Raw genomic sequence first — 24,473 nt, 5'->3', positions numbered from 1 at the left:
TCCAAGATCCTGTCCAAAGGCACACAGGAAGAGTGGGCCAACCCAACCAACTACCCTGGACTGAGCGTCAGAAGTAAGTTAAACTTCCCGCCTAGCACCCTCTGTTGTGGATAGGTGTAAGTTAATCGCCGGCTCTGGGAGACTTGGAGCAAACAGGTGGAACAAACAATGGTCACAAACTCGACAGCGGGATTTTCCACCAAATGAAGGATCCAGCAGCATTGCTCGCAGGCCCTGTGGCTGAACAGCGGATTATCTGTGGAAGACCTTCCAAGCCCGAAGCCCGTCGCAGCAGGAATTGCAAAGAAATTTTGCGAACCGCAGCCAGTGAGACCGCAGAAAGTGGCTGCTGAGCCTCATCTGGCCTCGTATTGTGTCACTTGTTGCAGGGCTGCAATTCCCGAGCGCAATGCGGGCTGTGATTCGGCCGGATGCTCGAATCGCGCCGGCAAGCCCTGCTTGGAGCTGGGCCCAGGATGGCGCCAGAGCAGATGATCAGTGGTGGAGACTCTTGCTGTAATTATGCGGAGAAAACTTCAGGCTGTAGGCGGCTCAACTCTGGCGGTTTGCGAAGCAAGCATCACACATCTCGCCTCGGCTGCAACCTGTTCGGTTTTTAAACAACAGTGATCCCTGTGTTTTGCTCGAGGGACGTTCTCTTTTCCATGCTAAAATCTATCGTGTTCTTTTCTTCGGAATAGCTACATAATGATAGAGGATGTGAACAAGTTGTTATCCTCTTTTCTTCCCCATTAACATGAAATAATAATCTTCCTCACGCGATACATGGTTGTGTCCTCTCCCTACAATCCGTGAGCCATGCCTGCGCTCGGGTCTGCCTTGCTGCCAAATGCCCTCCACGCTGAAGCCGCAGTCCACAATGCAAGTGTAAACGGGACCACGAAAAACGCTTTACAGGTGATATGCGCATGGCCGGTTTCTGGCCAGTATGGCCCCGGCACAAGGGTTCTGTAAGTTCGAAATGTTCCCCACACGGCGAAGCCAGAGCAAACGCGTGCCGTGAGCCCGTTGAATAACGGCTGACCGCCAATTCGCCTTGTTGAAACCATACAGATACTATGTTCTAATAGCCGCTTGTGTCTTTGCGCGAAAGACTGAGTGGCTCAGAAATGCCTGCCTGGCGGCAGTGCTACTTTTTCCGGCCGTTGCTGCTTTGCACGGCGTCGTTCTTGCGGCACTCAATCTGCATGGTTGGTTCTTGAGATTGCGGCAGCTTTGTGTGGTTTCCAAAGCTAATTGTTCAACTGTCAAAGGTGCTGTTGATATGGATATCTATGGCGCCTTCCAGCTATGCTCAATTGGCATTTTGACCGGGCCCGTAGCGGTTCGGGTATCCAGAACATACTTCTATGACCCCGGCCGGAATATCATTTTCTTATGGACCACCCTCATTCTTGCCGGTAAGTTGATGATCTTTGGTTATATATATACGTATATACCCCTTGTCTTCGGATTACCCAGCTTATCACTCTTGCCTAACCTTTTACCCCAAAAGGGCTGTTGAGCTTGACTGTCGAGTTTTTCCGAATCCAACCAACGGCTTGCCCGTTCGACGACGCCGGCAACCCTATCTCGTCTGATCCTCGCAAATTCAAGTACAACACAAGCTGCGGCATGACTTGCTCTGAAGACAAAGGCCCGTTCTCCCCTATGCGAAACGGTGCAGCCAGCAACATCTACGTCATCCCCGCCCCAGATAAGATCACATTTGGCACCGCAACGCTCATGGCCGCTGCGTGCTGCGTGCCGGCCATTCTTTCGTTAATATCTATGTGGAACAAGATCCTCGAAATCAACCGGATGAACCGTTTTGGTATTGGAAAACAGGAGGAAAAAGTTGACGAGCCAATTGAAGGCACAAATGGCGCCACCATTAAGAAAATGAATAAGGTAAATTCTTTGATCAGGATGTTTCTGAGCGCTGTAGAAATCCCCGTGTTTGCTGCAGCAGTAATGGGCATCCTCATTTTAGGCGAGATGAATTTTTTCAGCTCCCAAGTCCTTTACCAAACCGAGCCTGTAGCCAGTATTGGTAGGTGGTATCCTTTTGTCCCCAATGGCTGGCTTCCCCCCATGCATTACTAACAAGATTTTACTAGGCCAATGGGGCCCTATCGTTGGTGCTGGTCTAGCCGTGCTAGGATCGCTGTACCTTGTTCTTGCTGCTGACCTCCATGCCGTTGAAGAGGCGGAGCAACCCAAAGCCTCTTCGAATCAGGACAACTGCTCAATGCGCGAAATCAACACGATCGCATCTGTAGAATCTTTGCGCTCTCCAGCACGCGGCGTCGAGATGCAGCGAAGCGCTTCCAACACTCGCTCTATCGTTGAACACGATGGCCAACCGAGACAATCGTCGGCAAGGGATTCTGGCAACAGACGTAAAGTAGCGATTGCGTTAACTAAGTTTGTCATCTATCTCAGTGACGCGGCTCACGAGAGGCTTAACGACTCCGAATTTAAGAGCGGGAAGGCTCTGGACTTCCCTGAGATTCCTGGAGAATTACGCCGGAACCGCGCCCTGCCTAACATCAGAAATCAATACAACACATATCGAGACACATATGGGAATGCCTCTCCCTCGCTTCGAGGACGGGCCTCAAGAGCAGGTAGCTTCACGAGTAGCATCTATGGGCTCGATTTGGAGGCTTCGTCTAGGTTTTCGAGACCAGGATCGCGTTCGCCTTCACCAACCATCATTTCGCGAACATCGCACGCTAATACGATAACGGGTGACCGTGCTCCGCCCGAGATTCACAATCGCCCTCGAGCATCCAGCGGCGGCGTTAATGGAAACCACCGGCGGGCGACTCTGGAAGTACCAATACAGACTCATCACGGCTCTCCACGAAGTAACCCGTCAGGATCACCCACGTCTCCCACGAATTCTAACCGGCCCATACCTGATATTCGCCGCCCACCCGCCATCGTGGTTTCATCTGAAAATGAAGACGCCACACCTGTGCACAGAACATCTCAGTCGCCCTCTTCCCCTTCGTCCCCGAGCCCAATATCGACGCCATCAGCAGTAGCATCATCACCCTCAAGTCCGCGACACATCCGCCAATTCACCTTATAAGAGCGAAGTTTTAAGAAATTAAAAAAGATAGCATTAGTTAGTTAGCGTGATCTTGCCGCGTGGGTCCCTCAAGAAGCCATGATTCTGAAGATCCACTGCTCCACCCCCACCAGGAAATCCATACCAAATACTAAAACCGCAACCCTGGGGAAAATCAGGAATATTGAGAGAAACTGAAGAAGTTAAAAAAAGGCCGTCATTGGGAATCTGGAAACCGGTATATTTTCATACCGGTAAAGCCCCAATTGACGCTAAACCCAATCTGAACGTTGCGTCCATACCATCAGCGGCGACTTGGGACTGAGGATATTCAATATCTATCGGAACTCGCTTTACTTGCGGTGCAGGAACTCTACTACGGCCTCTCCGCCATCGGCTAGCATCACCTTTGACCAGCATAACGACATCATGAACTACGACAAACCACCGGGATTTATTTATCCGTCTTCTACCCCAGGGTATATAGGAGGAATAACCTTTACTTTTTTTTTTACAGCGATATGTTTGACGAAATGGAAATGAACTGATGAAAACGATTTTCTTTTCTTGGGTGATTGTGGGCCGACAGGCTTTTCAGACCCACAGCGCAGAGTTATTGGTTTAAAAAAAAGTAAAATTGTTATAGACGTACGATTAAGAAATTCAAGCGAGAATCTCCAGGGCTTGATTATATAGATGGTATACGGTATGGACCCTCGGTTGTATCTGGGGACAAATGGCTAATTGCGATTATAGAAACCTTTTCCAGCACGTGTTTCGGAAACACTGTAGAAGTGTACTCCTCTACCTCGGGGGGAATATTAGCGAAGGATCTCAATTGCGGCGAGAATGTTGTTCAGGAACCACATATACTGTACATTTGATTGTTCGATCGGGTGGGTGGTGAGCGACAGGGGAGAGTGATGTGCCAATTGTCTCAATCTAGATAAATGTAATGTAGTTAGATATAGAGCAAATGAGTAGACCTAAATTATGATTTGCAAAACGAAAGCATTCTCAGCAAACGGTGTTGATATATATATCCATATATCCACATTTCCTATCGCACAAGCTGTCACTTTAAAATCAAGAAGTGAAGTGCATCCCCTGTCGAAGCCCTATCACGACCCCCTCCAGTCAGCGCTGGTGTGGGTATTCTTCGACACTCTGCGAACAACGTACCCACAGCCAATAAACCGAAGACTCCAAAACATATCACTAAACCCGCAGGAAATATAGGTCGGAATGGGACTGTTTTTGTCCCATTCACGGGTTTCAAAGGGGTCAACAGCGGATCCTCATGCCACCTTCAGTTCTCCGAAATCTCTGTAAGCCTTGGTGACGGGTGACGGTGTTCATTCAATCATCAACAACGTTTATCCTCCTCTTTCGGAGCCTTTCCTCACTAAACAATTCCTTTTAGCCACAACCGGAGCGCATTCCCTCGACAGGAAACTTGGCTGCTTGCACAAAAGGAAATTGGTGCAACATCTCCTCACTCCCTCCAGCTTTCTACCATTCAATATTAGCAAATGGTTGTCCAGGGGATCATTGGAGCGAATACTGTTCTTTGCATCCCACAGCGAGTTGAAGTTACTAGTAACTAGTTGATGCTGATAGGGCTCAAACAACCCCCACATATTTAAATAACTAACCGGCTGGCCAGGCTGTGCAGATGTCAAACTCTCCATCCCACTCCCCAAGCCGCTCATAACCGAGCATAAAAATCCTGCCGTTGCAGGAGAACGTTCAACAAGCGAGAGCAGACAGATTACCTGGTATGGATTTATCCAGAGCACACTGCTGACTAGTTAACCAAGGTGCCCTGTCCCTCAACCCAAACCAAACAGAAGAGAGCCTGACAACCCTCAACGTCGCGGGGACTCTCCTCCTTACAGTCCTAGCATATCTATCATCCAGTACTTGGAGCGGCATGAATGCCCAAAGTCCCTTTATGTATTGGAGCTGTTTGGCCCAGGTTTATACACGACGTGCAACGTCCTTTATGTCCGGACTCCGTACGGTGCCAGCTCAACAAACCTGCACACATGATGCACGGGGCTACATACGGCTTGGCTCCTAGCTCAATGCAGCAGGAAAAAGGAAAAATAAAAGAAGACCAGAGTGGCGAGAAACGAGATGGAAGCAAGCAAGCATGCATCAAGCGAGAACACGGGCCAGCCCTGGTCCCAGTCGCAGTCGCAGTGAGCTCCCGCCCGCGTTTCATACCTCTGGATTGTTGACCTCAGAGTTAGTAGTTATGGATAGCATCTGCATATTTAATAAGAAAGATTATGACAATTATTAATCCTTCAAGTCTTCGGCGCCCAAGGGTAGCAGAATATCCCAAGAGCGACTTACAGGCCCGCCACGTTGCTCGCGTCAGTTGAAGATGGTTGGATTCATTAACTACTCTAATGACAGCGAGAAAGGCACAAGCGAAAGGAACCATGAATATGGTCTAATCGAAATACCTTTCTTGTCACAATGTCACTGATCACCCTTAGGTCTTACACCTGCCATGGTAATAACGACTCCAGAAAATTATCCCGGCCAAGTGGAATAAACTTGTTGAATTGAGCCGCATGGTGATTAAGCGGGGAAGCTTTGTGCTCATCCTAGAAACTTGAACTGCAGGATTGATACAAAATACATATCTCTACATATCGAATTGGGGGTGTCACCATTGGGCTATACAATGGACCCGTTCGTCGCTCAACAACCTCCCCACTTACCAGGGAACTGCATGACAGCTCACAACTTGAGCCCGGACGGATTGGTCGTATCAAACCGAGGGAGGAGGAGTGTACACCAGTTTCTTCATCCATCCAATGATTTCTTAAGAAATTCGTCTCTGACCATTTTTATCTCCGCGGTTTCCCTTCTGCCCCGTCTTTGTTGCTTTCTCCAACCACTTCTCAGTTCCTGGGGAGGTAACTCTTCCACAGCCAACATTTTTCGACTCTCTCTGCGCCAATTGAAACCATAACAGGTCCCCTTTCTTTCAGATAACAATTCGTTCCTTCGGCTAGACCTCTGACCCCTCTACGCGGCGCCAAAGAAAAAGTTCCCAGGTCATTGTTACTTTCAATACCAGACAACTCCTACTTCCTTGTCCTCCGACTTGCATCCCCCGCAGATACCAGACGCAAAACCCTTTCAAACGTGGCCATCACCCACTTGCTCTGATCACATAAGGTGTATGCCAATCGTCACAGCCATACGGAAACGCGATTGTTAGATGTCAGTAGCACTTGATTTCCCTCTGTGTCTCGTGTGGGGAAATTGCGAATCCTCTGCTATACTACAGAAGTGTTTTGAAATGACTACGGATGTCGCAAATCACCTGGAAAATATAAATATCGTGCGCTGTGTTTCATTCCCTTGCTAGGGTTTCCCATATATCTAGTGCCTTTTTGTTTTTAAACTTCTCTCCCAGTTGCCGTTATCATTTTTCGGCAAAGCCATTGCAATTCCTCCCTTCCTTATTTTAACATTTGATATTTGATATTCCATTATTCAATTACTTCTATTTAAGGCTTTGGATACTGGGCAATCGGATTCTCACAAGTATATAAAATTCGCCTACCAGGCTCAGAAACATAGGTCTCAAGATACTGACACCTTTGCAGTGGCCACACTAGAGCGTTGGGCATACGAACGATCGAACGGTTCTACCGAAAGTTTTTTGGCCTTGTCTTACTCGCCTACCACGCCGGCGTCCGTTTCAACGGGAAGCTCATTCCGAAGCGAAAGAGCATATGCAAACTCCCAGCGGAGTTCCATGATTGTCGAAAACATCGAAGATACCTATAGCGAATCGTCATCCTCCATAATGTCTCCACCGAGTACAGTACCAACACTCTCTCGGTTTTCGTTGTCGACAGCATCCAATTCCCTCTCTGGATCCATTGACACAAATACCGCAGCCAAGCTACCTCCGCGATATGCTCTTGAGGAGGATACAGATGGAAACCTCACTGCCCCTCCCGAAACGAGCAGTACAGGAATTGGCCATTACTGTTTCTTCCACATATTGGATTGTAATGAACGTTTCTCCGATCTTGAAGAGTGGAAGACGCACGTGTTGAGCCACTTCCGCTTGGGCCCATTGCCGGCCACTGCCCAGTGCCCAGCATGCCCATACCGGATATCGGACTCACACCACGGTGTCGCCTGGCGAAGAATGCTAACACATCTAGCAGATCAACATCTAAAGCAGGGATATCCCATTCAAAACACTTGCCCAGACTTTGAGACAATGAGACATCTATATTGCTCCCACATCATCACTCGTGAACAACTGCGGCTTCTACAGCTTCCTGCAGCTCCACATCGGCCGGGTTATTCCCCGAGCCTGGATTCGGTAAGGGCCAGGATCGGCTCCTCGGACGACCCATGTGTCGTTTACATGAACCGGCACCGTGAGCGAAGGATGAGAGAACGGTCTCGTAAAATCAGTGTTGCTTGAACTCTTTTCAGCTGTTGGATTTTGCTCACCCCGAGTCTGTCATCGTTATGTCAAGTGAACATGTTATTACCCTTGCTCTTTCTTCAGTGCCACGGAGTTTAGGGGCATCGGGTGTTGCCTTGTCACGTGGTGGCATGCAAGAGGCCAGAGGCAGATGAGCCTGTTAGCGGAAGGACTTTAAAATAGAAGATCAGAGTAAGTCATTCTATTTCTCAGGTTTTTCTCTAACTAACATTCCTGGTTTTTGCGCACTAGACGATTTATTGAAGAAACATGTCACTGAAGAAAAAGCCCTTCACAAACAATCCAAGGGCAATCATTTGTGGAAGCCGTCGAAGTTAGGATTCAGGGCCCCCCAAGATGAGATCAATGTCTATGGCTAAGCGACGAAGAGCGACAACCCTTAAGTATGATGGTACCTAAGCATGAGGGATAAGGGATTGGACTATTTGTAGAGCCATGTTTCATTTGGAACCTTGCGCTCGTTGCACGTTCTTCTTTTCAGTTTTGAGATACCCAATAATTTCACACAAATTCTTGTCCTCATATTTTGTTGAGATACCTTCGCTTAGCTAGATAGTTGATATGCCGCAATGATTAAACAAACTATCTACTTAATTGATTCTGCAATAACACCATACAGAGGAGCCACTATGCCTGAACAGGAAGGATTCGGCAAACAGAGCAAACACCGTATCAGTCCCCTCTGGCTCAAAAAGTATTTCAACCTCGACAAGCAAGCCCAAGACGGACAGCAGCGTCATCGATCTAGACCAGAATCCGACAATCTTGCTGCTAAGGGGGAAGCAAGATACGTCTATGCCGAAGTTTGGAATAGGTCCTTATCTTCTGACTAGCTCAGCTCTACTTCGCGGCTCCCGACCAACCAGCATGCCTATACTATCTCGCTCGTTGTCCTGATATCCTCTAACCCACCTATCCACCCACCAATACGTTCCTCCTCTCCTTTAATCCCTCTAGCACTGCATTTCCGCAAATTACAGCCATCCAGTGCGGCATGGAGGACCTCTCCCTTCACGACCACAACAACGGCCAAGGCGGACGACGCGGAGCGCCCCCGCCCCCGCTCCCGCATGGCCACCGAGGCTACCCTCAGCAGCCCAACCCGCCTACTCACTCCAGCTTCCCACGCCACCACCAGCAAGCTCTACCAACAGCTCCACCAACAGCTCCTCCTCCTGCCCCAGGGCAAGAACCTTCACCCACCCCAATGATGCCCCCGCCCCTGGCTCAACTGCCCCCGCAAATGTTCACGACGGCAGCGCAACTCCTGGACCTGACTGATAGTGAGCAGCGCCCTCCCTCCCTCTTGCGCGGCCAGCGCGAGAATGAAATCGCATTGAACTTCCAATTTCGCCAGCGCATGGGAATTCGGTATATATATATATACAGAAAAAGACTGACCAAAACCCCCGCCGCGTCTTTCGGTGGACTGCGTTTTATTCAGAAAAACTCGTTCTTGTTCTCCGCGACGGGCGCAAGTTGATTGGTGTGCTACGCAGCTGGGATCAGTTCGGTAAGTCGCTCTCGTTAACTCATATATATTGACACATGAATTATGACCGTCTTGTTTCTAATGGCTCCATCTCCTCTAGCCAACCTTGTCCTCCAAGGGACCGTCGAGCGACTATATGCCGGAAACCTTTTTGCAGATATACAACGAGGAATCTATTTGGTGCGGGGAGAGAACGTTCTCTTACTAGGAGAAGTTGTACGTTGCGATCCGCTCGATAGAGCTCCCAGCATTCCACAGGCATTTTACTGACTGCCTCGATTGGGCAAATTCAGGATCTAGATAAGGAGGACGACATCCCCACAGGTTACCGCCAGGCACCCTTTGAAGAAGTCTTTGCATTGAAAAAGCAAGAAGATAACGAACGAAAGAAACGCAACAAACGCAGCAGTGCCAAACTACAAACCCTTGGCTTTGAGGCTGAGCACAGCGGAGAGGTTTTGTTTTAAATGTTCATGCTGATATCTCTTCTTGTTTGTTTCATCAGTTTAAGCCTTTTTTTTTCAACGTTATCAACGGCGGTGACTTTATTGGCTTCCCCCCTGGTGACGTCGGCAGTTGTTTTCGTGGCACAACATTTATCAAGTGTCACACATGAAAGCCTCTACTATTTATTAAAAAGAGGTTATGGAGCAAGACCCCACGCTCTATTATTGTTATTGCTTTACTTTCATCAAACTCTACTTTTGTTGGGTTCTATGGTATTTTCCCTGGAGCCTGTATGCACCGTTACGATAATCTATTACTCTACTGAATTCGACGAATCAGTGTTGGGGTCCAGCTGGGCAGCCATGAAAGGGACGGAAATATAAAAACAGATGGATAGTTGGAAGAGGGGAAAGAATGGATGATGGGTGGACACTGCCAGGCGTTGCAGAATATTGTGAAATGCTTCCGGCCTGCGCGCGAGTATATGGAGAGAGTATAAAGGATCATGATGGATTAGCGACCTTTGGCGCTACCTTCGACATAGATAGAAATTTAAAATGGTTGAGAGCGATTCTCCAGGTTTTCCGAGCTCTGAGGGCCCCCTTAATTGGTTCCGCACATGTAAGTTACGGTGATGAATATAATATCAAGTTGAAGAGAAAAGAATACTTCGAAGAGAACATGTTCAAGTTTATCCCAGCATCTCCGAATCCCATGCAGAATACCCTGTTGATGTGTTGTTGTGTATCCGATTCCGCCCCACACAATCTGCTATCGATAAAAAAAAATATCCAACCGCCAAAAAAGTCGAACTTAAAATTTCAACGCCCGAAATATTTCTTTGATTTACTCCGACACCTCCCACTCAACCACCAGGAGGTTGACAGCACCTGTTGCACCAGTGCTTCCCCGCTGGGCTAAGGATACACTTTTGCATTATGGCCTCGCTGCAGGAAAAGCTCAACAAGATCAAATCGCCCAAGCTGCAAAACCAGCACCATGTGAGCAACCGCACAACCAAACTACCCAGGAATACATGCAATCGAAGAAGAACTGGAAGCTAATTGACACCGCAAAAAATAACCAACGTTATACAGACTTCAGTGGTCCTCTCAGCCGTCGAAGATACACTCCGCGACCAACATGCTGACTTCACCGCAACCGCATACTTCGCCGCCCTCCTCGCCCTCCTCGGCCAGGCCGTATCCTCAACCGAAGGCATCGTAAACAAGGAGCTCGCAACTTCAATAGTCTACCTCCTCGACACAGTCGCCCCTTTCGTCCCCACCGCTCTTCTCGTCTCCAAGTTCTCCCAGATCCTCACCAGCCTTGCGCCCGCCCTCACACTCCCTGAAGCCGAAGCCCCGCTGCTAAAGTCGTCCGTGGGATGTCTGCAGTCGCTACTGGTCGCCCAGGATGCGGCCGCATGGGCTCTACCATCCACACAGATAGGCCCGCGCAGAGCTATGGCTGGCCTAATGACACTGGCGGTAGACCACAGACCCAAGGTGCGCAAGCGGGTGCACGATGCCTTAGTACATGTGTTAAGGAATCCCCCACCAAGCCCGTCGTTGGACCATCCTGCGGCGGATATGTGTGCGGAGACAGCGCTGCATACGCTGGGCGAGAGTGTCGCCGCCGCGGCGAAGGCGAAAAAGGGCCGACATGGCCAGCAGCAGACAAGCCAGCATGAGCCAATGGTCATCCATGCCGTGCACTTGGTGAAGACCATTGCAACCGCTTCGGGCGGGTGGCCGACAAAGAAGATCGAGCCGTTGTGCGAGCTGCTGATGAACGTGTCGAAATCGTCCAACGAGTACCTGACCATGGCTGCATTTGAGGTCTTCGAGATTATATTCGAAGGCATGGCGGATGACTTCTCGTCGTCCAAACTACCACGGCTTATGGAGGCGATTTCGGAATTGAAACCCGCACAGAATGATTTGCAATTGCTCCCCCCGTGGATTGCGGTGCTTTCCAGGGGCTACGACGTATCAGCGCAGGTGAACCCTGAGGAGACGTTTGAGAATCTCCCCCATCTTTTTGACCTCATCTCGCCCTTCCTTGCGTCGTCGTCTCGGAATATTAGGGTGTCGGCCTCTGAGTGTCTCATCTCATTTCTAGTCAATTGCATTCCGGACTCAATCATCCTCGAACCCTCGGTATATGATGAAAAGGTGTTTGAGAAACTGGCCAAAATATGCATTGGACTACTCTCCATCAAGTACCAGGCTGCATGGATGGAGGTATTCAACGTGCTCGCCGCAATGTTCGATGCATTGAAGTGGAGGGCATTCCCTGTTCTGACTGATATTGTCCGGATAATCGGGGAGCTACGGGGGAATGAATCGTTCGCCAGCAAGAAACAAGCTGACCAAGTTCTCGGGTCTGCAATTGCGGCCATGGGTCCAGAGGCAGTATTGGAGATATTACCGCTGAATATCGCACATCAAACCGCCGGCCAACCAGGCCGAGTCTGGCTTCTGCCCATCCTCAGGGACCATGTGTCAAACACGCGCCTGTCATTTTTCCGATCGGAATTCGTGCCACTCAGCGAGGCGCTGTTCCAGCGCGTTCTCGAATACGGCAACGCGGAGAAAACGGTCGAAGTGAAAATCTTCGAGACCCTCGTCCAGCAGACTTGGGCGATTTTGCCAGGATTCTGCGAACTGCCACTAGATCTTACAGAGTCCTTTGATCAAAGCTTTGCCGAGTTGCTTTCAAATGTACTGTACAAGCAAACAGAGCTACGTGTGGATGTGTGCAAAGCGTTACAGAATCTTGTAGAATCAAACCAAGCGATTACCTCGTTGGATACCGAGCGGGACGACCTGATCCTTCAGCGACGGATTGCGAAGGCAGATGCGAAGAAAAATATAGCCCATCTCGCTAGCTTTTCTAGTAATATCCTGGCTGTGCTGTTCAATGTCTACAGTCAGACACTTCCTCAGTTCAGGGGTTTCCTGCTTCGATGCATCAATGCATATTTGAGCATTACAGGTGAACAGGTATGTATATATGTATATATGTACAGAGTACGTATCGCCACAGTTACTGCTGATGGCTAATGAAATTATCCTAGGAACTAATTGAAACCTTCACACGCGTCACTACGATGCTCGAGGGCACCCTTACCGAACCGGAACCTGCAGAGCAGAAGCAACCGAAAGGGCCCGGCGACAAAATGCCCCCAACCTCTCACACTCTAATGGATCTCGTGGTCACGATATCGATATATCTGCCACGATCAAGTTTCGCCACTCTCTTCTCGCTTGCGGCTGCCGTTCTCCAGAAAAAGTCCTCGGACACCCAGTTAATCAAGAAAGCATACAAGCTCATTCCGCGCCTCGCCACGACCGAGAACGGCGCCGCGTCACTCCGCGAGCGTAGCTCTGAACTGCAATCTCTCATCCTCGCAACAGCAGACCAAACACCCGCTCCGGCCCGCCGTGACCGGCTGCTCGCGATCCATGAAATAGTCAGCTACCTCCCAACCTCAGATCTACATTTCATCCCCTCAGTGCTGCCCGAAGTGGTGCTAGGATGCAAGGAGAGTAACGAAAAGGCGCGTACGGCCGCATTCTCCTTGCTCATCCACCTCGCCCAGCGCACCATAGACCCGGACCTCAACCCGGTTGGCACAGTGATCCGCAACTCGCTCGTGCCACACATGCCAGATACAGCCCCAGACGCCCCTGCCACGATCGAAGAGTTCTTCACCATGGTCTCCGCCGGTCTCGCAGGTAGTTCCCCACACATGGTCGCCGCCTCAGTAACTGCATTGTCCAGGCTCCTCTTCGAATTCCACTCGAAGCTACCCCCAGCTATGCTGTCCGATCTCGTGCAAACCATCGATATCTTCCTGACAAGCAACAATCGCGAGATCGTCCGGAGTGTGCTGGGTTTTGTCAAAGTTGCTGTCGTCGCCTTACCGGAAGACATGCTCCGGCCACGTCTCGACTCGCTCGTCCCTAACCTCCTGGTCTGGAGCAAGGAGCACAAGGGCCGCCTGAAGAGTAAAGTAAAGGGAATCCTGGAGCGGCTAATCCGGCGCTTCGGCTCGCCGCTCCTCGAAGGATTAGTCGGCGAAGCCGATCGGAAATTCGTCGTCGCGATCCGCAAAGAGCGCGAGCGGCGCAAGCGCAAGAAGACGCAGGCCAAGGGAGGCGAGGGCGGGGACGGAGAAGGAGAAGGAGACGAGCGAGGTGGAGACGCCGGCAGCGCGCGGAAAGGCGCAACGACGACACCCGGCCACCGCGACCACCAACCACCGCGAGGCGGCGAGAAGTCTTTCAGCAACGAATTCGACAAAGCGGTCTACGGCTCCGACATGTCGGAGTCGGACTCGGCCTTCGCGACGACGGACTCCGACGACGCGAGCGAAATTGACGTCGACGAGCAGGGCAACATGCACGTCTCATCCCATAAATCCAGCGCTACTAGCCGCAAACAGCAGCAGCAGCAACGAGGCGGGGGAGGACGACAGAAACCCAGCCGACCAGGCCCACAATCTCAAACGCAGTACATCCGCGAGCTCTCGCCGGAATCAAACCCGCTCGATCTCCTCGCGCCGGACGCGCTCGCGAGCATCTCGACGACGAAGCCATCCGTACGCTTCCTGGCGACAAAGACGCGGAAGCGAGCTGCACGCGTCAATGCGGATGGGAAGTTGCTGTTGGGGTTGAACGGGGACGGTGATGGGGATGGGGATGTTGGTATGGCTGGCGGCGGCGGCGGCAGCGAAAGAGCTGGCGCTGGAGAAACCGAGGGTGCCGATGGAGTCAACGCATATTTGTCTGCGGTTAGTGGGCCGGATGCTGTGCGGAGGGGTCAGCGGGGCCGACTGAAGGTGAGCCAGGGGCGGCGCAGGGGCGGGGATGAGATGGATATTGATGACGATGGCGGGGTGGAGGTTGCGAAGGCGATTGGGAAGGAGATGAAGGGGGGTTGGGGTGGGAGTGGGAGTGGGAGTGGGAGGAGGGGCTTGGGGGTTGAGAAAGTCAGGGGTGAGAGTGGGAGGGTTGAGAAGAGAGGGTCGGGGAGAGGGGGACGGTTTAGCGGCGGTGGAAGGAGGGGCGGGAGAGGGCAAGGCCGAGGCCGAGGCCATAGATAGAAGCGTTTTTCGAACATTTCACGGGGTTGACATGAATGAGGTAATGGACTCATGGTATTCTCTACTTTCTTATGGTCTGTTGTCTAAGAAGAGAGAAACGGACGGTCATGGAAAAGAGGTGGATTGATTATATTATGTACGCTCGGTGTTCCTCCCTGCCTTTTTGCTTGGTTTACTTTTTTTTTTAACCTTCGTTTCTGAATCTCAATTTGATAAACCAAAATCCCCCTTGGGCACGATGATATATCCGCCACCGAATAGACTAGCTCTACTCATGTCCTTGTTTTGTTTTCACTGGTAGTCACAAAGTTTAAGCTCCACAACTTCAATTCAAGAAAGGGAACAAAGAAGAGAAATGCCGTAAAGAAAGTTGAGTATGTCTAGTGGATTGACCAGAAATATAGAACAATATCAGTAATTGTACGAACTATCTGGTATATAGGGGATATCTGGTAGTATATATATGAGGTATAGAATGTATAGCCGGCAAGAGCATCAATTAAAAGTAAAAAGAGCAAAGCACCAAACAAGTAGATTAATCAATATAAGACCCGTCCGTACGAGCAAACAAAACTCCCCAGTACTCAAGCCATCCAAAACCAAAACCAAACCCCACCCAAGCCCAAAGAGATATTATGGAGACGCCCACAAAAGAAGGAAAAGGGTCAAAAAAAAAGGGAACTTTCAGGAACGATCCCAACTCAACCAAATTCTCCCCTCTTCTCCCTGTCTCTCTCCCTCACCTTCACTCTTTTACCCTTCTTGCCCCTCCTCCGCGCCCAACAAAGCCACATCCACCACCAATTCCTGACCCCCAACATCGCGACACGGCCATCATCCCTCCTCTCGGTCCCATCCGGGTTCCCGACGATCATGGCGAAGATCCAGAACACTGCGGCGATCCAGGCGGCGAGGAGGAGGGAGGGGATGAGGGCCGGAGAGAGGAGGAGGATGAGAAGGAGGATGAGGGGCGAGTGGGTGGTGGAGGGGCAGGGGGAGGCGGATGTTTTGGGTGGTAACGAGGGCCTTCGGTGAGTTGAAGATTGGGATTGGGAGGGAGCGGGGGAGTGAGGGGAAGAGTGAGAAGGGGAGTGAGGAGTAATAGGTGTTCTGGTCGAAGTCGTGGTGGTAGTGGTCGTGGTAGTATTCGTGGTAGTCGTGGTAGGCTTCTCCTGCTGATAATGTATTGCATCATACGGATGCGGCGACTCAGCGTCATAATGACCCCCGAGTGCCCTCGCTTTCCTATAACACCCCGCGCGATGCCTTCTATTATGATGATTATTATTATTATCAATGCTATAATGATTCCATCCCGATGACTGTGTTGGTCGCGACTGTGGGGCCACGAGGCGCTGGTGTGCGCGTAACAGAGGTAGGAGGAGGGAGCATGTCTGTGTGGACAGCGAGGATTTGAAGAAAGGGGATGGGATACAGAGGCGGAGCGGGAGCGCGAGGAGAAGGAGGAGGAGGACGGCGAGGGTGTAGAGAGCTGCGACGAGGGTGAAGGGCGGCACGAGGAATGAGAGGCGGAGCTGCGTGTAGATAATGGTTAGTTACATATTCCATATATTAGATATTAGAAATGATCTCGCTGCTAGAGCATTCTGAATCAATCTGATTGTTTTCATGTTCCTCAATGCTTTCAATGCTTTCAATTCCCGTGGCGGATGGGATGCTTTGCTGGTGGCGTCTCGGAACCTTCAGAATTGATTGAGGGGAGAGAACCAAGTTTCGTCCACCTTTCACAATAGACTTCCGGGAACGAAATTCAAGTCACCCAGATAATTTAAAAAGGGAAAAGGAAAATAAACACAAAAACAAAAGAGCAGCTATCTCACCAGTATAAAAAAGGCATTCTCCGTTTCCGTCGACCTAACTACCTCCAACCCATCCTCATTCCGATTCTGATCCTCATCTTCCCCAATCGCATCACCATCCTCTTCTTCTTCTGCTGCTGCTGCTGCTGTTGTTACTGCTGCTTCTTCATCATCATTCACCTTCATCCGCTGCGACCGCGGACTCGAATGGCCCGACACCAATACATCATGGTTGCTGTGATGGTGGATGCGACAGGCTTCACTTCTCGTCGGAATTTGGGGTGCAGGAGCATGAGTCCGATCCGGCATTGACGAAGGCCGTGGGAGGACAACTTGCTCAAGGCCATGAAGTTGCAAGGGGTGGTTGTAATACGTCTGGTCCGTTATCGATTGCGGGGAGAGGCATGGTGGAATGCGGCCAGCACTAGGATGTTCTGCGGATTGAGGTGGTATCTGAGGGAGATGGACAATGTGATGGGGATCAGAGTCGCCGATAGAGCGGGGGTTGCAGGGAGCATCGTTTCGAGAGTACGAATGCGGAGGAGAAGGGCTATTTGAGGACAAAGGCTGCTGGGGGGAGTAGAGGCGGTCGTCGTGGTCGTCGTGGTCGTCGTGGTGGCGGTAGGAGGAGGAGGAGGAGGAGGAGGAGGAGGAGGAAGGGGAGGGATGCGAGGACGAGAGGTTCAGAGGAGGAGAGGATGAAGGCAGCATGGTCGAACGGCTTGCGGTGTTACTATATAATATAGCTATCTATAACTAACTACTAACCGGCGGACTAGCAGCGGGAGGGCCAGGAGCAGGGTCTGCAGGTAAGGCATCGACCACGACGACAGGAGGTATGGATATCCATGGACGAGAGAAGAATGGGCGGAAGAGGCAGCGATATTATTGGAGGGGAGGTAGGAAGGACGAATAAGACGGGGGTGGAGGAAGAGAAGAGAGGAGCGGAGAGGAGAGGAGAGGAGAGGAGAGGAGAGGAGAGGGAGAAGAACATGAACAGGAGGAGAGAATAAAAGAGATCCTCTTATGATATATATCTCTCTTTGTGTGTATTATCGCGGGTGCCTCAGCCTGGGAGATCGAAAACAGCGCGCACTGTGGGCGGGACATTGCCCAGCGGAAGCCCAGCGCACCCAAGATGGCCCAGGACGAGAAAAGGCGCGGCGGAGCGCCGGGACTGGCTGCGCGGCCGCCAAGAACCACCCTCGCCCAGGACGCCCAGAGCTTGGCGGGGGGGTTGCTGGGCTGGGGGCTCGTCCACAGCCCAGAGGGCTCATGGGCTGCACATAGAGCAGTATACAGTATATATACCACGCCGGGACTATCCTGCAGCACCTCGACTCAGACAGACGCCCCTCTTGGCTTCGTGTGTGTCCCAGAATACTATACTTACAGTGCACTCTCTTCCACCGCAACCGCAAATAATCGGCGACATTACCAATACCGGACCAACCGCCCAAATACGAGTCCGGTCTTGGCGGAGATCTTGGCGCCTGTCTTGGCATTTCATCGCCGATGCCAAGACGGTCTGTGGGTCTTGGCAGAGCCGGTCTGGGCGGAATCATGTGATATGCCCGTCCATCATCGGCACAATATAATCTATCGTCCCCGTTCATGTACAGATCCGTATACCGTATACCGCGAACTGGTTGATGTATGCCCGCTGCCGATGCCGCCGCCCACAGTTCTCCGCCCTCGTTACCTGCCCCGTACCCAGTCCACGGATGGCTGCAGCCAGCCTGCTCTTCTGCAGCCAGCCGTTGCTCTGCACATGTGGAATTGTGTAACTACCAGTCACTATTCATCATTCTCTGGGGGATTGGTTTTTTTTTCTATGTTTCTTAGGCTCTATTTTTCCCTAACAAACCCTCCAATTTCTAACCCCCATTCTCCAATTCTACCCTTCTTGAAGTGATGGTGAGAAGCCGGTGTGTTTGACATGGAATGAAATCACCTCTGGCTAGAGTTGAATACCCTAGGTACTTGTCTTAGCATGGCTTCAAATTTGAATCCTGGGCAGGCTCAAGAAGTCCTTGGCAAATATCCGAATTCCCCCTTCAGATATTCTGAACCCCCCCCTCCCCCCCTTCGACGGTAAGTAACTATACTATGTATGAGTCAAAATTCTTGAGGAAATCCCGACGACAAGTCAGCACTATCTCTTTTTTCACTTCTCTCTCCGCGAGCCGAAAAAACCAGTCCCCTCTTGGCGTCGGGAGGAGCCAGGACCCACCAGGATAGTAATCACAATTCCCGCATCCTAAGCCGAACAAAAACATGAACATGGGATACGTTGCCTCCCCTCCTCCTTCACCTCCTTCACCTCCGAATCCACGCTGACCCCTGGGCACCGTTCCACCCACCAGGACGACGAACGAGCCGAGGAATCGCTCGCTATTTAACTCCCTTGCCGTAGCGTCGGATTTCGGAGGTTTCGGGTTTAAGGGAAGGTGGATGATCTCTTCGCTCCAAAGACCTAACAAAGACCAAACAAAGACCGTGCACACCAAGCGGCTTTTAGCGACAGACAGCCAAGAAGGATTTGAGGTTGAAGGGCTGGCTGGTTTGGTTTGGTTTGGTTTCGTTGGACCCTTCAGGGTATTGGGTATTCGGTCAAAATTGCATATATGATATGTCATATGCATGGATAACTATAAAGTCAAGAGTGTTTAGTGATCGATATACCCTTCTTCTTCTTCTGCTTCCCATCAAACGTCCCGGCGATGCAGGGTATCCAGTTTATTACATACGTTTTTAAGCCATTCACTTTTGATGTATTTAATTCTGCTTGGTCCTGCTCCCAGCTCCACGCCCATCATATCATTCTCATCATTATCATCATTGACACGGCACCGGCTTATTGGCAGGAGACAAGCTACATATATATATATATGATAAGTCCAATTCCTCCCGGCCGGGGAACAACGTTTATTATATCGACATTTCACACACCACCACCCACCCACTCACCCACTCACTACTCACTCACTTTCCCCCCCTCCCATATTGTGGGGTCCCCATGGCCCCGAGGTGCTCCATCACAAAGCCATTCCACGGAACAAAACAAAACAAGAAAAAAGAAAAAGAAAAGGAAAAATGACACCCAAAAACAGAAGCCACTTATTTAACCCCCCTTCATGATTTTGCCACCCCGTTCGATCGATTTTGTTCTTTTCCCCGTTTGATTTTCGTGGGTTGAAACAGGTTCGCGCTTCGAGCTTCAAGTTTCGAGCTTCGGAGGGCTTTTTTGGTTTTTTTTTTTCCCGGCCGAAACGTTGGGTGGTTGGTTCACTAGCCATTTTGGAACCTGGGTATGCTAACTTTTGGACGAGAAGGAAGAGTTGTAACTATGTTCTGCCAAAAAGGTAATAAAATAACACTAGCTAAAGCGACTACGGTCAAATGTATTTATTTATATCTGTATTTTTATTTATTCAATGTCAAAAGTTTCAAAACTTGGGTCCAGGACAATCGGAACTGGCGAAAAAAAAAAAAAAAAAAAAAAAAAGGAAAAAAATACAAAAAATACAAAAATAGGAAGATGAAGAATAGATAAAATGTAACGATCCAAGTAGAAGGATAGAATGGGAGAAAAGTGTATCAACTGCAAAACACATCAAAGAGAAGTGAACATAAAGAAAAAAATCATAATAAACAAAAATCCAAATAATAAAAAAACAAAAACATGAAAATGAAGGGAGGGAAGAGAAGGGGGAAGATACAGGGGAAAAACATGATGGATAAAGAAACAAAAAGAAAAGAGAAAAGAGAGGGCGACGAGAACCCCACTCCACGCACCCATTCATTCATCAAATGCGGTTTTTTGAAAAAAAAGAAATAATAATAGAAAATCAAAATCCAAACCAATCAAGGTTCTGACATATCCCTTTCATAAGTATGGATTCCAACCCCCTTCATACTGTTCAACTCGAATCCCCTTTGCCCTGCGCCTGAGCTTGCTGCGACTCCCTCCCACCCCCGCCATTAGCAATCCCGTTTTTACTCCCGCTTCCGCTGCCCTTTCCGCTGCTTCCACCGTTTGGGCTAGCCCCCTTCCCACTTGCGGTCGCGTTTCCACCAGCACTCTTCTTCTCCTCTTCCCCGCCATCATCATCATAATCCTCGTCAACTTCCATCTTCCGCGCCGGTGGTTCATGTTGCATCGCCTCCTTCCGCTCTCGCTCCCTTTCCCTGTCTCTTTCCCTTTCCCTTTCTCTTTCCCGCTCCCTTTCCCGCTCCCTATCTCTCTCTCTTTCCCGCTCCCTCTCCTCTTTGACCGAACCCGTTCCAGCAACACCGCCAAGGCCTGAAGGCAACGACGGCAGTGGCCCCGTTTGATGCCCATTGCCCCCCTCAGCCACCATCGGAGCCATCGCGGGGCCTGGTTGTGGCTGTGACTGTTGCTGCCCTCCTTGTGACTGCTGGCTCTGGCCTTGCATATGCTGGAAGGAAGGGAGTGTAGGTGGATGATGCGCTGCCTCAGAAGGGTGATAACCATCATGCACGCCGCGCCCGTGGACGTGGCGTTGTTCTTCGCGCTCACGTTCGCGCTGCTGGGTGTCGGAGGAATCGCGCCGGCGGAGGTCGCGGGGTGACGGGAGCTGAGTTTGTGATTGTGACTGAGAGGACGGGGACATGCGTCGTGGTGCCTGCTGTGGGTCATCTAGCCGGGCGCGACTCTCCTCATTCGCCAGTTTCTTTACAGGACCGGGACCTGGGTCCGGTTCCCAATCGCGGCCACGTTTCATGGATGATGCGGGCCTCTCATCACGGTCGCGTTCACGGTCGCGAGCGGCGGCTTCGGCGGCACCCATGGTGGATGGGGGTGGCGGGGCACCTGCGTTGGCTCCGGGGCCGGGGGGCCCTGGGTGATATTGGTGTGGTGGCGGGGGATATGTGGATCCAGGGGAACTTGGGCGGTCATCGCGAAGAGGCCGTACTTCGGTTGGCGGGGTGTAAGGGCGAACATAAGGCGCTAGCTGGGGACCGGAAGGAGCGCCATTGGGCGTAGCTGACGTAGGACCCGCTCCCTGAGCTAACGGCGGTGGTCGCCCGGCGGCAGTATAGTTTCCATTATTTGCATTGCGGTCATGTTGCTGCTGCTGTGAGGGTGGAGGTGGGGGTCCCAGCTGGGGAAGAGTCTGCCCGCTCTGATATGAATTTGGAGCAGCCAAGCTGAATTTCGGCGATGGGGAGAGCCCCCCCTTTCGAGGCCCAGGATGTTGAGTCTGCTCGGGGTATGGAAGCGCTTGGTCCTGTCGAGGGCTAGGTTGCTGGGGCGCGCCCCGCACACCTTCACGGTGATCGAATGGAGCAGGACGTTGTGGTGGTGCTTGGGAGTTTTGGACGTCGCCGACACTCCGAGCCCAATTGTCGATGCGACCAGGTGGCGCCGGACCTTGTGGTACAGGACCACCACTCGGTGCTGGAGGACCCCATTGGTGTCCAGGAGGCATACCCACGCCAGCAGCTTGATATGTGTGAGGATTGACATCTTGTGGAACGGGAGCATTAGCCTGGTTGGCGCCTCCTGCCTGGCCGCTTTGCAGCAGCTGCAATCGAGATTTAATGTGAGTATTTGTGGGGTCGAGATCAGCAGCGCGTCTATAAGCATCTAGCGCATCGTTCGTCTGGTTGTTGCATGATTCATACTGAATACAGGAAAGAGATGTTAGCTTCTTTACGGTAGAGCTGGGTAAGATATACATATATATATTTATATTTCAAAACATACCAAAGTCCCCAGATCATACCACACTTCCGAGATGTATGGGTTTAAGCGGATGGCACGGGAGTAGGCGTCGAGCGCATCACGGTACTGATTGATTTGGTAGTAAAGCACGCCGATGGAGCACCAGAATGTGGGATTCCTTCCGTCACGGTAGACAGCTTGCTGGTAAGCCTCATATGCCTTGGGGTATTTTGCTTGAGACATGTAGCACCGTCCAAGGAGGTACCAGCTCTGGGCGTCACTGTTATCTATCAGGGTGTCAGCAGCATACTCCTGCTGTTTTATCTTTCGATGAGAGATGTGGGGAGGCACATACCCGCTTTAACAGACTTCTCCAAATATTCAATGGCCTGTTCCTGGCTGCTGTAACTGTTGCTTTGTTGGTGGTGCAGCCATCCGAGTTGTTGTAATACCTTTGCATGATTGGGATCACGGTCCAGTACCCGTCGGTAAGCGGCCTTGGCAGAGTCGTACTGTGTCACTCGAGTTAGTACATAAAGGACGGAAAGAGTGACGGGGAAGGGGGAGGGAAGAGAGAACAAAAAGCAGCTTACATCTTTTTGTTGTTCATGGACATGGCCAATTTGGAACCAGATATCTTCTTCAGTCAGAGGCCGCGGGGGATCAGTGACGATATATTTGAAGCACTAAAAAAAATAAGAAAAAATTTAAAAAAAGTTAGACTTCATACTGCTATCACTCTATATTGTTTTTGTTTAACGGAGTTCAGGTCACCAACCTCCAGACTCTGACTGAATTTCTGTTGTTGTTTGTATATTATGCCAAGGCGGAAATAAATCTCGTTGGCCTTTTCGAAATCTGGTTGCATGCGCATGACTTGCGAAAAGGCTTCCTCTGCGTGGTCGAGAGACCCGTAGCGATCGTAGAGAATGCCAATGCCATACCACAATTTTGGTTCCTACAGAAATGTTAGGTAAAAATAAATGAAAATAACACTCCGGACGGGGTGAATTGATGAGGGAGAGGGGGAAAAAAAATACTAACTTGAGGATCTCTGAGATGATATAGAGCCTGTTGATACGAGGTGTATGCCTCTTGAAGATTGTCAATCATAAGATGGCAGTGTCCTATATGTATCCACACCCATTAGCCAAAAGTACAGCCCAAAGAGAGATAGAAAAAGAAAAAGGCCAACAAATGCAAAATACTAACCCAAACTCCCCCAGGACTCGCCATTTGTTGGATCCAACTTCAGGATATTTTGCAGATACTCAATGGCCTTTTGGAACTGTTCTCTGGTACGGAGGATACAGGAAATGGCACTCATCGCAGGGATAGACCATTGGTTATGCCTGAGAGCGTGTTCGTAGGCGCTCATGGCGCCATCCAAATCGCCTATCAATTCGGAGAGGCTCCCTGTCTCGCCAGTTAGCTACATCTGTATAAGTGGGGAGGAGTGATGTACATACCGATCTGCAGCCAGACGCCCTCGTTGAGCATAGCAATTTTCTGACTGATGGGATTGGCGATCGGCTTCTGCGCCTGGGGCTGTTGGACAGAGACAAGGCCATTGACTTGTTGCTGCTGCTGTTGCTGCTGCTGCTGTTGTTGCTGTTGTTGCTGTTGTTGTTGCTGCTGCTGCTGCTGTTGTTGCTGCTGTTGCTGCTGAGGATGGGTATTGGATAGAGCACCAGGGCCGGGACCGGGACCGGGAGCTGGAGCTGGACCAGCACCCGGAGCGCTAAGGTGTGGATGGATGCTGCCCGGAGGCGAAGCTTGAGGATGGGCGGACATTGTGGAATGATGGAAGGGGGGATGGTGCTAGTAGAAGAAGTGATGGGGCGGAGTGCTCTGCCGAGACATGGACATCGAACACAGGAATCACTGAGTCAGCAGCAAGACCCTTCCGGGGCAGTAGCGGACGAAAGCAGACATCCAATGCAAGGATTGCAGAGAAGGCGGGGAGAGAGAAAGTCGAGGAGGATGTGATGGTGATGGTGGTGGCGTGGTGGTGGTGGTGGTGGTGGTGAGTGAGAAAGGGTGATGTGGCGACAACAACGACTGAGGATGCGATATCGAACAAGTAGCCAAGTGAAGACGGGGATTATGTAACGAAGAGATACAGAATGGGTGGAGATGGGATGGGATACGTGGTACTTCCAAGATCGAGATGGAGGTGGGGATGGAGCAGAGAAGCGTAGAGCAGAGCACAGCGGAGGGGCGGAGCGGGGAGGAGGAGAGGAGGGAGAGGAAGAGAAGAGGAAGAGTAAGAGAAAAAGAAGAAGAAGAAGAAGAAGAGAAGGAGAGGATGAGAGGAACGAGGGCAGCAGCAGCA

The 24,473-nt window shown here is 50.8% G+C and overlaps 9 protein-coding genes across 9 annotated transcripts; 6 read left to right on the top strand and 3 right to left on the bottom strand.

Annotated features, from left to right (window-relative positions):
* Positions 1 to 819: 819 nt before the first annotated feature.
* On the top strand, positions 820 to 3,100 carry HCBG_01134 (uncharacterized protein; the record flags this gene model as incomplete). The annotated part of the gene is made up of 4 exons (XM_045428184.1): positions 820 to 971; positions 1,075 to 1,211; positions 1,517 to 2,053; positions 2,121 to 3,100. The coding sequence occupies 4 exons, from the start codon at positions 820 to 822 to the stop codon at positions 3,098 to 3,100; spliced, it is 1,806 nt and encodes a 601-aa protein (XP_045292159.1).
* A 408-nt stretch (positions 3,101 to 3,508) lies between these two features.
* HCBG_01133 (uncharacterized protein) lies at positions 3,509 to 5,131 on the top strand (the record flags this gene model as incomplete). The annotated part of the gene is made up of 5 exons (XM_045428183.1): positions 3,509 to 3,558; positions 3,849 to 3,953; positions 4,319 to 4,407; positions 4,755 to 4,857; positions 4,900 to 5,131. 5 exons carry the CDS (start codon positions 3,509 to 3,511, stop codon positions 5,129 to 5,131), a joined length of 579 nt encoding a protein of 192 aa, XP_045292158.1.
* A 646-nt stretch (positions 5,132 to 5,777) lies between these two features.
* Positions 5,778 to 7,550, top strand: HCBG_01132 (uncharacterized protein; the record flags this gene model as incomplete). The annotated part of the gene is made up of 3 exons (XM_045428182.1): positions 5,778 to 5,885; positions 6,298 to 6,322; positions 6,712 to 7,550. The coding sequence occupies 3 exons, from the start codon at positions 5,778 to 5,780 to the stop codon at positions 7,548 to 7,550; spliced, it is 972 nt and encodes a 323-aa protein (XP_045292157.1).
* A 653-nt stretch (positions 7,551 to 8,203) lies between these two features.
* HCBG_01131 (uncharacterized protein) lies at positions 8,204 to 8,785 on the top strand (the record flags this gene model as incomplete). Its single annotated transcript, XM_045428181.1, has 2 exons — positions 8,204 to 8,388; positions 8,413 to 8,785. 2 exons carry the CDS (start codon positions 8,204 to 8,206, stop codon positions 8,783 to 8,785), a joined length of 558 nt encoding a protein of 185 aa, XP_045292156.1.
* Positions 8,786 to 9,147: 362 nt separating this feature from the next.
* HCBG_01130 (uncharacterized protein) lies at positions 9,148 to 9,533 on the top strand (the record flags this gene model as incomplete). Its single annotated transcript, XM_045428180.1, has 2 exons — positions 9,148 to 9,282; positions 9,306 to 9,533. The coding sequence occupies 2 exons, from the start codon at positions 9,148 to 9,150 to the stop codon at positions 9,531 to 9,533; spliced, it is 363 nt and encodes a 120-aa protein (XP_045292155.1).
* A 918-nt stretch (positions 9,534 to 10,451) lies between these two features.
* Positions 10,452 to 14,626, top strand: HCBG_01129 (ribosomal RNA-processing protein; the record flags this gene model as incomplete). Its single annotated transcript, XM_045428179.1, has 3 exons — positions 10,452 to 10,514; positions 10,611 to 12,521; positions 12,596 to 14,626. The coding sequence occupies 3 exons, from the start codon at positions 10,452 to 10,454 to the stop codon at positions 14,624 to 14,626; spliced, it is 4,005 nt and encodes a 1,334-aa protein (XP_045292154.1).
* Positions 14,627 to 16,458: 1,832 nt separating this feature from the next.
* HCBG_01128 (uncharacterized protein) lies at positions 16,459 to 17,157 on the bottom strand (the record flags this gene model as incomplete). The annotated part of the gene is made up of 1 exon (XM_045428178.1): positions 16,459 to 17,157. One exon carries the CDS (start codon positions 17,155 to 17,157, stop codon positions 16,459 to 16,461), a length of 699 nt encoding a protein of 232 aa, XP_045292153.1.
* A 341-nt stretch (positions 17,158 to 17,498) lies between these two features.
* On the bottom strand, positions 17,499 to 19,451 carry HCBG_01127 (uncharacterized protein; the record flags this gene model as incomplete). Its single annotated transcript, XM_045428177.1, has 5 exons — positions 17,499 to 17,767; positions 17,840 to 18,211; positions 18,680 to 19,097; positions 19,197 to 19,321; positions 19,436 to 19,451. 5 exons carry the CDS (start codon positions 19,449 to 19,451, stop codon positions 17,499 to 17,501), a joined length of 1,200 nt encoding a protein of 399 aa, XP_045292152.1.
* A 918-nt stretch (positions 19,452 to 20,369) lies between these two features.
* Positions 20,370 to 23,932, bottom strand: HCBG_01126 (transcriptional repressor; the record flags this gene model as incomplete). Its single annotated transcript, XM_045428176.1, has 6 exons — positions 20,370 to 22,097; positions 22,181 to 22,425; positions 22,494 to 22,650; positions 22,732 to 22,824; positions 23,183 to 23,265; positions 23,608 to 23,932. The coding sequence occupies 6 exons, from the start codon at positions 23,930 to 23,932 to the stop codon at positions 20,370 to 20,372; spliced, it is 2,631 nt and encodes an 876-aa protein (XP_045292151.1).
* Between the last annotated feature and the right edge of the window lie 541 nt (positions 23,933 to 24,473).

This window comes from Histoplasma capsulatum (genome assembly GCF_000150115.1).
Source record: "Histoplasma capsulatum G186AR genomic scaffold supercont2.1, whole genome shotgun sequence".
Lineage (NCBI taxonomy): Eukaryota > Fungi > Ascomycota > Eurotiomycetes > Onygenales > Ajellomycetaceae > Histoplasma > Histoplasma capsulatum.
This window is presented reverse-complemented; position numbering and strand designations above follow the sequence as displayed.